The sequence below is a fragment of the Cebidichthys violaceus genome, unplaced genomic scaffold (genome assembly GCF_023349555.1).
Source record: "Cebidichthys violaceus isolate CVI_PGR_0920_01 unplaced genomic scaffold, fCebVio1.0.p SCAF_3, whole genome shotgun sequence".
Taxonomy (NCBI): Eukaryota; Metazoa; Chordata; class Actinopteri; order Perciformes; family Stichaeidae; genus Cebidichthys; species Cebidichthys violaceus.
Genome location: NW_027176483.1, coordinates 7,625,842 through 7,638,512, shown reverse-complemented (window position 1 = coordinate 7,638,512; position 12,671 = coordinate 7,625,842). Strand labels below are relative to the sequence as shown.

Below are 12,671 nucleotides of genomic sequence, written 5' to 3'. Positions count from 1 at the left end.
TGGGCACACTGGAGGGAAGGGAGGAACGGGAGAACCAGGACTGAGCGGGGAAGACTGTCAGATCCTGCTGCAGTAAAATGACAGGTTTTCTTATGGGATTCTGGTGCTTGGAAACACTACCCATTTTGTCCACAAGGACCACCAAAATCAACCCAAAATGAAAGTTCCTTGCAGTAGCTTTAATATCTTTAATGGAGAACCTGAACTGGTGAACAATTAAGAGATTCATTTCTTAAATAATTCCTGTCCTGGATTTTAATTATCATTTAAATAGTGTTCCTAATTGTGACATTGGTGACAAAGTAAGTTTGTAAATGTGGTTTTCACAATATGTATTTCACATCAGATTAAGTTTAAAATGTGAAATATCAACATATTGTGTGTGTGGAACAGGAAGCACAGAAAGAGTCCATATTGAGAGTTAATTCCTGAACTCTGCAGCGGACCGATCTGACAGAGGTTATGCTAATGGAGATAAGAGCTCATGGGTTAGAGGATGAGGGTGGGGCATGTGTTGCAGGATTTACCGTTGGAATAGTTATTCTATAGTGATACTGCTGGATTGGCATCTGGAACACTGTAGAAAAAAGATGCTTCAGGCACAATTTAGAGGTATTATGAGATGATATCTCCGCCCACAGCCCCCGCCCGCTTGGGAGGAATAATACCGGTCAAGTCACAGATGAGAGATCACTGTATTGGGATGAAGACTGGAATATACTCCATGCAAGTAGGGACAGCAGGATGATTTTTTTTACAACTTTGAACCAGGAAAGACATCTGCAGCTGCTGAACATTGCTTGACAGCTATATGAGAAATATTTTTTTTTTATTATGTAGGGTGCAGGTTTTGCTACTCATTTTGTTACTCAAAGCTGAAACGTGTGATTCAAAATATATAAGTTGTTTTAATGGATGTTTTTGTGCCTTTGTGACTTTTGCTTTCCAAACAATGGCTTTGATTCACTGACGCAGAATCATGAGGGGATAAATCTCCAGCACTGAAAGCCAGAATATGTTTTCATAAGTCAAACTAATGATCTTCTCCACTGGGACCTCTGGGTTTCTACTTATGGATGTTTGGAAATAGGCTCTGACAAACCTTCAGCACACTGTTGGCACCATGCCTTACCATGATGAGGAGTACCCAGGTCAGCCTCTGTGGCAGTCTGTGCTGCTCTTCTGCTGTAAGGGTATGATTGAGGGCATCATGGTCATACTCTTCTTCTGGCTTCTGGTGCAGGTCCTTTTCACCAAACAACTAGAAGGTATGGTCTTAAGTTCATGTTTTTTTTGTCTAAAACAATACGCACATGTGCATATTTACATTAATAGAGTTATTGGTGCAGTGTTTGTTTTCAATGTGCATATGTGCATGTGATTTAAAACACTCCTTTAACAGTACTTTGATATGAAACATTGGGTCTATGCTTTCAGGGAAATGGGGTAAAATGGTATATGTTCTGTTTATGTAATCACGGGTAAACAGTTTCTAAATTGCTGCCATCTGATTGATTATATTATTCTCTTATATGTCTACAGTTCACCTCCAAATTCTTCTCCTGGTCGGCCTGATAGTCTTTTGTCTGTGTTTGGTCCTGGGATGTATTCTGTGCTGCAGGACAAGTCAGATTTGTGCAGTAAAAGACAAACATCCTGTGACATCAGCAACAGCGCCTGCTGAACCTGTGACCTTTGCCCAGAACCTGCCTCCCTCGGCAGTGACGACAGCGTCCATGCAGCAATACGAGGACCTGGATGTTGACATAGTGGAGTACCCCTCCACTTTCACCAGCCCTGCCCCTTCGGAGCGTGAATTTGCCTCTCTGCCATTCTCTAAACGAGCTAGAGCTGCATCTGAACAGAAGGAGCAGCCAAAGTCTTATTTTTCCCTGCGTCGCCTCAGCACACCACCACCAACATCACCCCTTTATAAACCCATTGATCACAGTCATGCTTCCCTGCCTACATTTCCCAAACTGGGTCTGTTGTCCAAAACATGTAAGGCTCTGCAGAGGCGCTGCATGGTGATGGGAGATAAAATATGTTATGATGAACACAGCAGACTCACAGGCCCCAGGGCTGTTTCTCCTTCTATGCCTGAAGAACCAATTCCACTAGCACTGCTGAGCTATGGCTCCAGTGCCAGCTGCCAAATGCCAATATCACGGAAACCCTGCCTCCACTTCACTATGGCCTTCTCCCCAAAGCAGCAAACCCTGGCAGTCACTGTCCTGAACCTCACTGGGATGCTCCACAGACTGGAGGATTTGTCTGTGCTGGGCAGTCTTCCGCCTCTGTACCCCTGTCCCATACAGGCCTCTGCCCAAAGCAGCCTCAGTCCTGAGACCCCCAGCCTGGTGCTGCTTTTGAAGGTGAGCTCTGTGAAGGAGCTCCAGAAGTGTGTACTGAGAATAGCTGTATACACACGGGACACTCCCTGCGCGAGAGGCACCACGCTGGGTGAACTGGAGGCCGAATGTGAAGGAAGAGACTGGAGACCAGAGCATCCATTTCACCTCACAAAAGAGCTTAACACAAACAAGGGGAAGCTAAAAAAGGTATTGGTGTATTGAATTAAAATGTGTGAGCAGGTGTTGACTTTATTTTTAAGATACATGGAGAAATGGACAGATTAACCTGTTGGGAGGCCCCAAGGCCAAAATCTGTTACTGGGCCCATTTTGGTCCCTCCTTTGAGCACTTTTATGACTTTGTTTTAAAAACCAGATGTGTGAACCAAGTTGTTTGTAATCCAGTTGAAAGGTTACCAGTTGAAAATATCTGCTGAAACAAGCAAAAAGGGGAACATATGGAGACATAGTTTGTTTTATATTGTTTTGCTTTTATGTGGTCTCTGTGTTCAGTACAATTACACTTTCTTTTGGTGATTTATGTGATTTTTGTACCCTACAAGCTTCATGCTTCATTTCCTGCTTATTTAGGTTTCCTTCTCTGCTCTTTGACTGCAGAGTCTGATATCACAGGATCCACTGATGTGTACGGGGCTTAGCTGTCCTCCACAAATCTTCATTTTGCTTCAGTATCAGATTCTGGCCCATCGCATCAAAGCCACGGTCCTCAGAGCAGATAACTTAGCCAACCTCGTTCACACGTTGGCAGCAACAGGTAAAACCAGCGTTTAATGTCACTTGAATTTGAAAAAATGTGTATTTGATTTGGAGATTCCATAAGGACATCATGCATATAGAGGCATTATGCAAGCATGCGTGGGCAAAACCAAGTTTTGCCTTTCAGGGGGGCAGAGGTAAAGTAATTCCCTATGTTTGCTTTTAATGTTTAGGGGATTAAATGATGTCTTACAGAACTCGAATGCAGCAGGAGATCATCCCTTTTTTAATGACATTGTCGTTTAATCCCTCACTATTCAAAATCCTCGGGAAAATGTTTCAATCTCCTCTGGATCTCTGATCTGACAAATCTAATCTTTGTTTGCATTAGCCTGTCAAGGCATTACTTTTATTGCAGACGTGTCCTGTATAAAGAGCTATTATATTTTATGATATCTGTTTCATAGACATTATGTCACATGAATGTGACTTGGATAATCTCTTTTTGTTTTATATCAGATTCAAAAAGTATTTGTTTGGGCAAAGTGCATTTCTATGGATAAAGACAGGGAAATGTATGTATTTTATGCATTCTAACTCCATGCTTTACTTCATGATCATACTTTATTGTGTATTCATAGTAGAAGAGGACAGTAAAAACATCTTTGGTTTCATTTTTTTCACAACTGGACAGTGTGCATAAACATGTTTGTGTGATGGGATTTTTGATAAGTGTGTTATAGATCTATATAACTAATGCATAAACTCTGGTGGATTAGAAAGTACTTGTCTGCAACTGAGGTCAGCAGCTTATAATACGGCAAGAAAAAAAAGATTTGACTTAAAACTAACAAAGAGGTATTCTTTTGCTTTTTCATATGTCGACTTAAATCAGGACATTTGAATTTGATACTTATGATCTTATTATTATACGATATACTGTTGTCCTGCCATTTACTGTTTCAAATTGAGTTTACTTGTATTATAACAGTGGGAAACTTTCTCTTTCAAGTTTCCATTTGAATCTTAGTAGTCATGTCTAATTGTTTATTCTACATTAGATTTCATCATGTTTGTATACCTGTGCACAGAATACCAGGTGGTAACCAATCTGCATCATAAAGGAGTTGTGATCAGCAGCAGAGAAACTAAAGGAGGGTCCCGTACTGTGTGGAATATGTCTGTCCTTTTTGACCTGCCTCCAGGAGACATCAGTCAGCTGCCCCTCATGCTCGAGTTCATAATCGTGCAGGTAAAGATTGCTTTGGGAGCTCACAATCACAGTATGAAATGCATTTCTGTTGATAACTACATTTATTTGTAATGTAACCCTGCACATTTCACATTCCTGCTCAAATTCAGGTCCCTTCAGAAGGTAAAATTCTTGGTCGAGTCCTAATCGGAGCTGAGGGTGCAGATGCAGGACGTGCTCACTGGAGAGACATGTGCAGCCTTCAGGTGGAGCAGGCACGCTGGCACACTGTACAACCCGAGGCTCTAAAAGATCAGACAGGTGTGTTGTAATAACTATTTCATGACCAGTGGACCTGATGCACTGTATTAACAAAGTAAGATATTATATGTCACCTTTGCCATGAAGTGTACACTTTGTGTATCAAATGATGCGTTTACTGACAATTCCAATCGGTGGATATGTGGAAACTCTTGACAATGGCCTTATTTCAATATATCAACCTGTGTATGGAAATGTACTGTAAGTGCACAAAATGACCTTTGTAAATGTAAGTTCATAATTTGTAATAATATATGTAATATATTTGTAAAACAGAATGTTTTTAATGCATCTTTTACAATTTTGGTGATCTATTAAATATTTGGTCTCTGAACAAAGAAAAAACAAGACAATTAAACTGATCTTTATTTATAAATCCTGAAGAGTCACTCCAGTATTCAGTCTCTGTAACTAAAATACACTTTGTCATTAATTTGAACACGTAAAACACACATGTACTTCAAATTCTAACATCACATGATGCTCACAATACAATAGGAATAGGCATGTTTCTATTGTGATGTGAAATGTTAGTATTTTGTCCTCTTTTAAATCTGGGATGTGATACCGTTTCACTTTTTTTTTAACATGCTCATTGGATTTTTGGTTTAGCACACCGTTTATCCCATAGTTGATGAGCAACCTCCTTTTCCAAAATATACATATATACTCTCATGTGCATCTGTAATGATTGCTGTATCACATCATATAAATAAACACACTTTTGTCTATAACGGCTTGGTGACTTTTATTCAAACTTTTATCTGAGGGAAAAGCATCCCCCAAGTTTAAATTGTTGAAGTGAAGTTCTTAAATTTCATTTGAGTAAAAGGTTATAAGGCAAAATGTTGGCTGGTGCAGCGCCCTGTAATCACTGGTCTATGACTTTATTGCACTTTATATTACATAGCAACTTTTACCCAATGCAGGAGTCTTAACAAAACACATCATTTGTCCTTTCCCTCCTCTTCATCTTCATCAGGGCTCCATATATCTACAAACTCAGCCAGGAATATTCCGTCAGGATAGAGGGATGGTGGTCTTTTCTGCTGCAGGTCAATCTCATCTGAAAAGTGACGAGACTTGTCTGATAGCTTCTTTGCAGTAGGAGGGCAGTCCTGAATTGGTTGTTTGCACGTTAGTGTGGCTAAATCAGGAAAAATGGGGGGAAATAATTATACAAAGATTAATACTTCAAAATGTCACATCAATTTTGTATTTACACATGCAGAAGTTAGAAGGCCACGGAAAGCAGAACAGAAATGATTTAAGATCGGGGACTTATCCACCAATAAAGTAGCTTGTTAGTTCGTTTAACAATGTGTTCCATATGATTTAGTCCACTTATGTATTTGTGGATATGTCCCTGTCTGAGAAAAAGACATGACTCCCACGGTTTTCTCAAAGGCTCCAAACCATAAACACGGCACAGATCACAGCACAGGTCTACACTAATGATTATTACACTGATTCATGTTTAACGTCACCTTGCAGCAGATTCTCATTTTTTGCCTTCAGATTGCAGATTTCTGCACTCAAAGATGACATCTGGCAGAGGAGAGAACGGTTTCAAACCTCTCGTTTCATGTTTATACTGTGTGATAAGACAGATGTATTCTCTATTTTTTAATGAATGCTTTTTATAGTAGATTTTTGTCACATCTCCTTTTCAAATAGCAGCTAAAACAGAAGTGCAAAAGAGGGCAACATCGTTTTATTGTAAAGCGCAACTTGCTGTTTAACATTTAGACCTTGATCTTTTGTCGCACAGTCTGTAGTATTTGCCATTCATTTTTTATCAGCACTAAATACCGTTAAGACTTTTGAACGGCTTTGATACAGAGTTTATCATGTTGTCTGGATGTTACTGACTTGTTCTCATGTCTGTTCTCATATACAAGACAGTGACATACTGTAACTCTTTTCTATCCTCTTATCATTGAGTCAGATGTTCCAGCTGACCGGTTCACTCCTCATCTTTAAATCTGATTATTTAGAGTAGAAAGAGTCATATGTGAGATTATAGCTGAACTACGTTTTACATAGAGTTTAAGTAGTTATGCAGCCAGGCTGACACCCCTCCCTGTGTGCTGTTTGCTCTTTAATTAAAGCAGAAGCTGGGATTAGTGCACATCCGTGTGTGTAATGAAGGAATATGCGGGTAGGTCTGCTAATTTTGTGATATAATCTGTGTGCCGCGATTATGCCATCAATGATATTAATTTGCATCAGTTGCAGTTGCTAATACGTTACTTATGAAACACTCAGACAGGCAAATATACTGTAGATGGTCTTTTGAGGTTGTGTGGTGGCTGGAGGTTTTAATGTTTATGTTTTAGTCATTTAGTTGTGGCATATAAAGCCTGTTTCGACTGTTTGTTTTTGGAGTTTCGACTAGGTAACCATTCCACTTGGTACCATTTTAAGCCCTTACAACCTGTTGGCTGTGGTTGTGGAAGTTTTCCTCAGCAGGAGCCTCTTCTTCCGGCTTTCCCTCCTCCCCTGTTGGCCAGTCACTGCCCTCCTCGTCCTCCTCAAACACTGGCATCAAACCAGAGCTCTGCTGCCAGATCCTCCAGTCCCCTGGATTCTGAATGAAAAAGAAAAACAAGATCTTTCAGCACAGATTCACAAAATAGTGAAATCTTTTTTATCTATATCAGTATGTGTCGGTGCTGAGAGGTTCCTTACCCTTACAACTTTAGATGTTTGGGACCAGTCTTGAGGTGAGGAGGCTCCAGTCTGACCTGCTGCTGATCTGTTGTGAACTTGTCGCCCCTCCTTTCTTTCTTGCCCCTTAAACAGACTCTTTAACTACACACATTATACGATACAGTATATTCCTCCGAGGCATTTACAACAGGTATAAAACAACTCTAGAAGCTCTACAGGACTATACTCAGGCACAACTGTGCTTTGAGCTAAATGCTAATGCCAGCTATATGAATGTGCTCACAGTGACAATGCCAATATGAGGATATGAATATGAGGACATTACCATCCATAGAGCCGTTGTTTAAAAAGAAAACCTGAAATCATGTTGGTATCAATATGTACCTGCTCAGTGACCATCCTCCTCTGCTGGTCCGTCTCTACATTCATTTTATCCTTCCTGCCTTCAACAGATACTTTCTTGTCTTTAACCTGTAGATGAGGAGTATTCTATTATGTTCATCACCAGTAAAGCAGGCCATCTTTAGAGGTGTTGTTTTTACAAACGTTACCGGGTAAAGTTGCCCCAGTGTTTGAAGCTTCTGGACTGCCAGTGTTTCCTCCTCCTGCCGCTTGTTCGTCCCCCTCCTGCTCTCTGAAAACATGTGGAGGAAGAAGCTTCAGAGCTGAGCCAGTGAGGAAAATCAACACATTATCTTTAGTTGTTTTTTTAAAGTTGGGTCAAACCTTCCAGCTGGGCCCTCAGTGAGTCAGTGGTTGAGCCATCTTGATCATCTTCAGGGGCCTTTTTCATGAGTGTTCATGGGAAAGCAACATAATGAAGAAAGAATAGATGTGCTGGTTAATCCCACATTCAATATACCTGCTGAGTCACAGTTGGTTAAGCACAGATCTATGTTGAATTTGATTCATAAATCGATGAGATTGCATGTTTTGGGTATATAGCAACTGTACTTTGAGAATTACATTTTTCCCCATCTCTCTCAGCCTTTCTAGACGCTTCAAAGCATCTTCCCTATAACAGCAACAATGAAAACATGTCCACATTCACCTCCGAGTCTAATCACTCGGCAATTATTTCAAAGAAGGCTTACTTTCCCCTCAGTTGTTTCTCTCTTTCTGAAAGTTTTTGCTTCAGCCTTTGGACCTCACTGCTTTGTATACATACCTATTAATGATTAACGTTAACTGTCAGTACTCCATACACAAAATATTTACTCCATATACATGTTTACATAAAAATACCCCCCTCTCACACACACACACACACACACACACACACACACACACACACACACACACACACACACACAGATTATTATTAGGTTCAAATTCAGTTCAGAGAGAGAGGAACATCTTGTTACCTGTGGGGCTTTGTTTTGGCTGCCGTGGGAGTCTGATGGCGGCTCCCATAACAAAGAGGATTGTGATAAGCTGATGTAGCGCAAACGATAAAGAGAAAGATCACAGAATTTCAGTTTGAGTATTTTGCTTATGGTGCATTTTGAAAATGAAAATCTCATCAAAATCCACTCACACTGTCTGTGTTTCTGTGTCCTCAGTTTGTACTAAAGCTACATCGCCTGCAAATACAAGGTCACAGCACTTTAACACCCCCTTGTGGTTAAGAATAAAAATACATATTCTGAGAGTAATCTTGTTGAGAATATTTGCAGGCGCCACAGACTGCTAAGAAAGAAGTGCATTTACCTTTAACTTTATATCTGTGAATCAGAGCCTGACTCCTGCTCCTCTCCAGCTCTCGTTTGCATGCATCAAGCTCAGTCTGTAGGAGTGAGTCAGATTCCTTCTGTTAAAAAAACATATTGTTAAATAACTCCATTTGCCAGATGTATAGCTTCTGCTTGGAGCTGAAAGTAGATTTATTTTATTTTTGAATGTAGATGCGTCTAAATGAACTGATGTAGAATAAAGTTATTTTTAAGGGATGGTCTTACTTTATTCCTGGAGTTGTTCCTTTTGAGTTCTTTTAGCTCCTCCTGTGTGGACTGCAGTGTCAAAGCCACCTTTTGCCATTTCTCTGCCCAGTGTGAGGCCGCAGCTTTTAGTTCCTCGGTGCTCTGGACTCTCACTGCATCTTGTTTCCGATGTTCTTCCTCTTGCAGTTGTAGCTTCTCCCTCTTCTCTAGGACCTCAGCCTCCAAACACTGGCACCGATCCTGCAGTTTCTGTTTCTCTAATTCCAAAACGCTCACAGATTCCCTGGATAATTTTTCAGTTTAAAAAAAGACAAGGTAATTTTACTATATTATAATTTGTTTTTCTTCAAATATTGAAGAATAGTGCTTGTTCAACATCTCACCTAAGCTGGTGGCACTTTTCTTTCATCTTCTTTAACTCATCATGTCCACCTTCATTCATTTTACTCAACAGTGCTTCTTTTTCTCTGATCAGCTGAAATCGTTCTGCCTCCACAGCTGTGATCTGTTTGGAGCTGGTGACCCTTTCTGCCGTTACCTCCTGTAGCTGAGACTGTGATGTTTTCAGTTCCTGCTTAATCATTTCCAGCTCACATGTCAGCTTTTCATTTGCCTGGCGTAAAGACACAACCGGGATCATTTCATAAAGAATTCAGAAAAAGTGAAATTCAACAAAAATATGTCCACTTCACGCTTTTAACCTCTCTGAGAGCCTTGTTTTCTTCCTTCATCATTACAGTTTCCTGATCCGGTTTGTTGTTTTGAGGCTCAGAGTGACAACCCTCTGAACTTTGTTGGGCTGTCTGCAGCTGCAACTCCAGGACATGGGCCCTCTGGTGCAGATCTGCTTTCTCCTACACGTGCAAAAATAAGCTAGTGATGATGCCAATACATTATATTTTGATCTTAGATGCGTCAGATGTTGTAGTTGAAGATTATATATAAGATACCTGGATCAAGTGATCTTTGTCAGACAGAGCCCCTGTCAGCTTGGCCTTCAGTTCCTTTACATTATCCTCCAGCTTAAGCACTTGAGTCGACAAGATGGCTTTATCCTGAGAAGATTGAAAGACCATTTCCAAGATGTAATTACAACATTTTAAATGCACCTGTAGGATAAGGTAATACTGAGTCAGAGACAGGAAACTGACCAGGCACGCTTGACTGATCTTGTTGTTCGCTTCACTCAGCTGTTCTTGCACTTCAGAGTGATTCTGTCTTCTTTGATTCATCTCCTCTATTTGATTCAACAGCATCCTCTGTGTCTAAGTACACAGAAACAAAACCACAGAGATGTAGGTATGGAACAAAACAAAAATGGCTGTATGTACAACAGACAACTGCAGTGTAACTTTGTGATTTTGTTGAAAGAGAATCAACAGTAAATTAAGAATTTCCCTTATATATTTTTAAACTGACCTCTGTAGAAGTCTGGAGTTTCTGGAGTACCTGGTTTTGTTCTTCTTCTTGTGTCTTTGCCCTCGCCTCAGCATCTCTCAGAGCCGCTCTCAGCTTGCACAGCTCTGTGTCAACCTTCTGCCTCTCCTGAATTTAAATGCAAAAGCAGTGTTTGGCAAACAAACATGAAGAATAATACATTATTTAGAACATAGATCTATTTTCTTAAACATGAAGCTTACACACCTGTCTGTTAAAGTCTTCTTGACTCATTGGTATTGTTTCGGTTGGTTGATCACTGCTTCCTCCCTTCAAAGTACATCTCATTTGCATGAGGTCCTTCTCCAGCTGTAGGACCCTTGTGAGTGAATTTTGCAGAAGGACTTTCAGTATTTTCTTAAGTGTTTAAAATTCTCCAATCCATGTCTTTTGCGGCACTTACTTTTCATGAAGCTCTCCGCGTTTCCGTCCCTTTTCAAACTGGGATAATTTAGCTGCCTCTTTCTGCTGCTCAAGTGCACCAATCGTTTCTGACAGCTGTTGTGAAACACATCAATGCAAAAAGAACCCGATGCTGTGGTCAGATGAAACACTAAGCAAACCTCTTTTCATCATAGAATAGATTATATAATTTGTTTACATAGACATTTTAAATTACTTTTTTCTAAACTTACCTTATGTTTCATGTCAAGTAGTTGTGCAGTAGTTATGCTGTGGCTCAGCTGTGAATTTCTGGTCCTCAGCCGGTCCAGCTGAGTGTCTAAACGCTCATGAGCATTCTGCAGCCATTGCACCCCTTCTGCTTGTCTAAAGCTGCTTTCACCTCGGGCAGCCCTTAATTCAGCCCGTGGATATGGAGGAAAGGTTTGTGTAGCACCCTCAGGCTTCAGATGGGACAATGACTGCCACTTCCTCAGACTTGGGTCATTCTGTCTGAAGCCACCGGCGCTCCCAGATGTGCTGGAATACATTCACTTTATCAGCAATAACTTCTGACACCACCCTTGCTTGGAAATTAATATTACTGTGACTCTGTCACTTAAAAACTTAATATATCTCCCCCTCACCTCGTGCTGACTTTGGACAGGAACTCTGTCCCAGAGACAGTTGCCATACCACACCATGCTGAGGTCTAAGAAAGAAAAAATAAATAAAACATTTACACTTTGATCAACATGTTCTACCAGAAAAAAAATATGATATCTGGGTCTTACCTGAGCTGTAAAGCGTGATTTGGTGTCCCACATATCAAGGTCCGAGGTAGGGGAAAATGGACTTGAACTTCTGTATGAGGGTCTAAACATATTGGGGTGTCTTCCTAGATCTGAGTTATCTCTTCCATTTGTATGGGAGAGGTTACAGCCCTCATCTGCCCACGTGTCAGCGCAAGCTTCAGGGATAGGTTTTCACACAAAGGTGACAGTTTGAGGTGTTTGGCTATTCTTGGATCATGTGTCTTCATATTTCCACTGTTTGCTTGATGGTAAACAACTAGTTTTAACACTGCATGCTTATTACAATGTGTTTGTGATCTACAGATTTAAATTCTCTGATTATAAAATGGTTAATCACACCCTTTGCCCTATCTAAATACAAGTATGTCTGCATACAAAAGTGTATTCTTGTACAGTACCGTGGTGCAGAAATCCTCTCCTCTCCGCGCTCTGCCTATAGGACTCACACAGCTTTGATTGCAAGCTTTTCCTTGGTAACCTATGTACACAGGAGGCAGTGAGGTGGGTGTGTCATGTGCTAACACTTCGGGGATAGTCTCCACATGATCTCACTCAGTCTGCTGACTGGTTGTTAAGAACATCTCACAAACAGTGATCATAACACTCAGCCTACATCTGATTAATTATTTTTTACAGGGAATGTGTCTGGATTCATTATCATTTACTTTGGGAACACAGACCGAATAAAGAATGCTCTTAGGTAGGTGATTTTCAAAGGTTTTTAAAAGGAAAAGCAAGCATGTGATGAATTGTCAAATAGTACCATGGCTATGCATGCATGCTAATACTCTACAGCTCTGTGTGAAATATTGCATGCAACTGATTAAATCCAAAGTTGTTTC

The 12,671-nt window shown here is 40.5% G+C and overlaps 2 protein-coding genes across 2 annotated transcripts; one reads left to right on the top strand and one right to left on the bottom strand.

The window, feature by feature from the left end:
* The first annotated feature begins 1,123 nt into the window (after window positions 1-1,123).
* On the top strand, window positions 1,124-4,594 carry syt18b (synaptotagmin XVIIIb). Its single transcript, XM_068724174.1, has 5 exons — window positions 1,124-1,268; window positions 1,543-2,561; window positions 2,972-3,128; window positions 4,162-4,353; window positions 4,446-4,594. The coding sequence occupies exons 1-5, from the start codon at window positions 1,124-1,126 to the stop codon at window positions 4,592-4,594; spliced, it is 1,662 nt and encodes a 553-aa protein (XP_068580275.1).
* A 382-nt stretch (window positions 4,595-4,976) lies between these two features.
* LOC137881949 (centrosome-associated protein CEP250) lies at window positions 4,977-11,718 on the bottom strand. The gene is made up of 19 exons (XM_068724173.1): window positions 11,662-11,718; window positions 11,037-11,131; window positions 10,841-10,952; window positions 10,616-10,741; window positions 10,348-10,461; window positions 10,147-10,251; window positions 9,898-10,050; window positions 9,580-9,809; window positions 9,215-9,479; window positions 8,967-9,042; window positions 8,794-8,839; window positions 8,621-8,690; window positions 7,983-8,040; window positions 7,808-7,890; window positions 7,641-7,727; window positions 7,275-7,397; window positions 7,021-7,173; window positions 6,071-6,131; window positions 4,977-5,730 (listed from the first exon to the last, which is right to left on the bottom strand). Exons 1-19 carry the CDS (start codon window positions 11,716-11,718, stop codon window positions 5,531-5,533), a joined length of 2,214 nt encoding a protein of 737 aa, XP_068580274.1. The 3' UTR covers window positions 4,977-5,530.
* Window positions 11,719-12,671: the final 953 nt, after the last annotated feature.

Coding starts and splice junctions, on each gene's coding strand:
- syt18b (XM_068724174.1), top strand. CDS start 1,124: ATGCCTTACCATGATGAGGAGTACCCAGGTCAGCCTCTGTGGCAGTCT. Junction 1,269..1,542: donor TTTCACCAAACAACTAGAAG/GTATGGTCTTAA, acceptor ATATGTCTACAG/TTCACCTCCAAATTCTTCTC. Junction 2,562..2,971: donor ACAAGGGGAAGCTAAAAAAG/GTATTGGTGTAT, acceptor CTTTGACTGCAG/AGTCTGATATCACAGGATCC.
- LOC137881949 (XM_068724173.1), bottom strand. CDS start 11,718: ATGGTGTGGTATGGCAACTGTCTCTGGGACAGAGTTCCTGTCCAAAGT. Junction 9,810..9,897: donor AAAACAAGGCTCTCAGAGAG/GTTAAAAGCGTG, acceptor TCTTTACGCCAG/GCAAATGAAAAGCTGACATG. Junction 9,480..9,579: donor GAAAAGTGCCACCAGCTTAG/GTGAGATGTTGA, acceptor AAAATTATCCAG/GGAATCTGTGAGCGTTTTGG.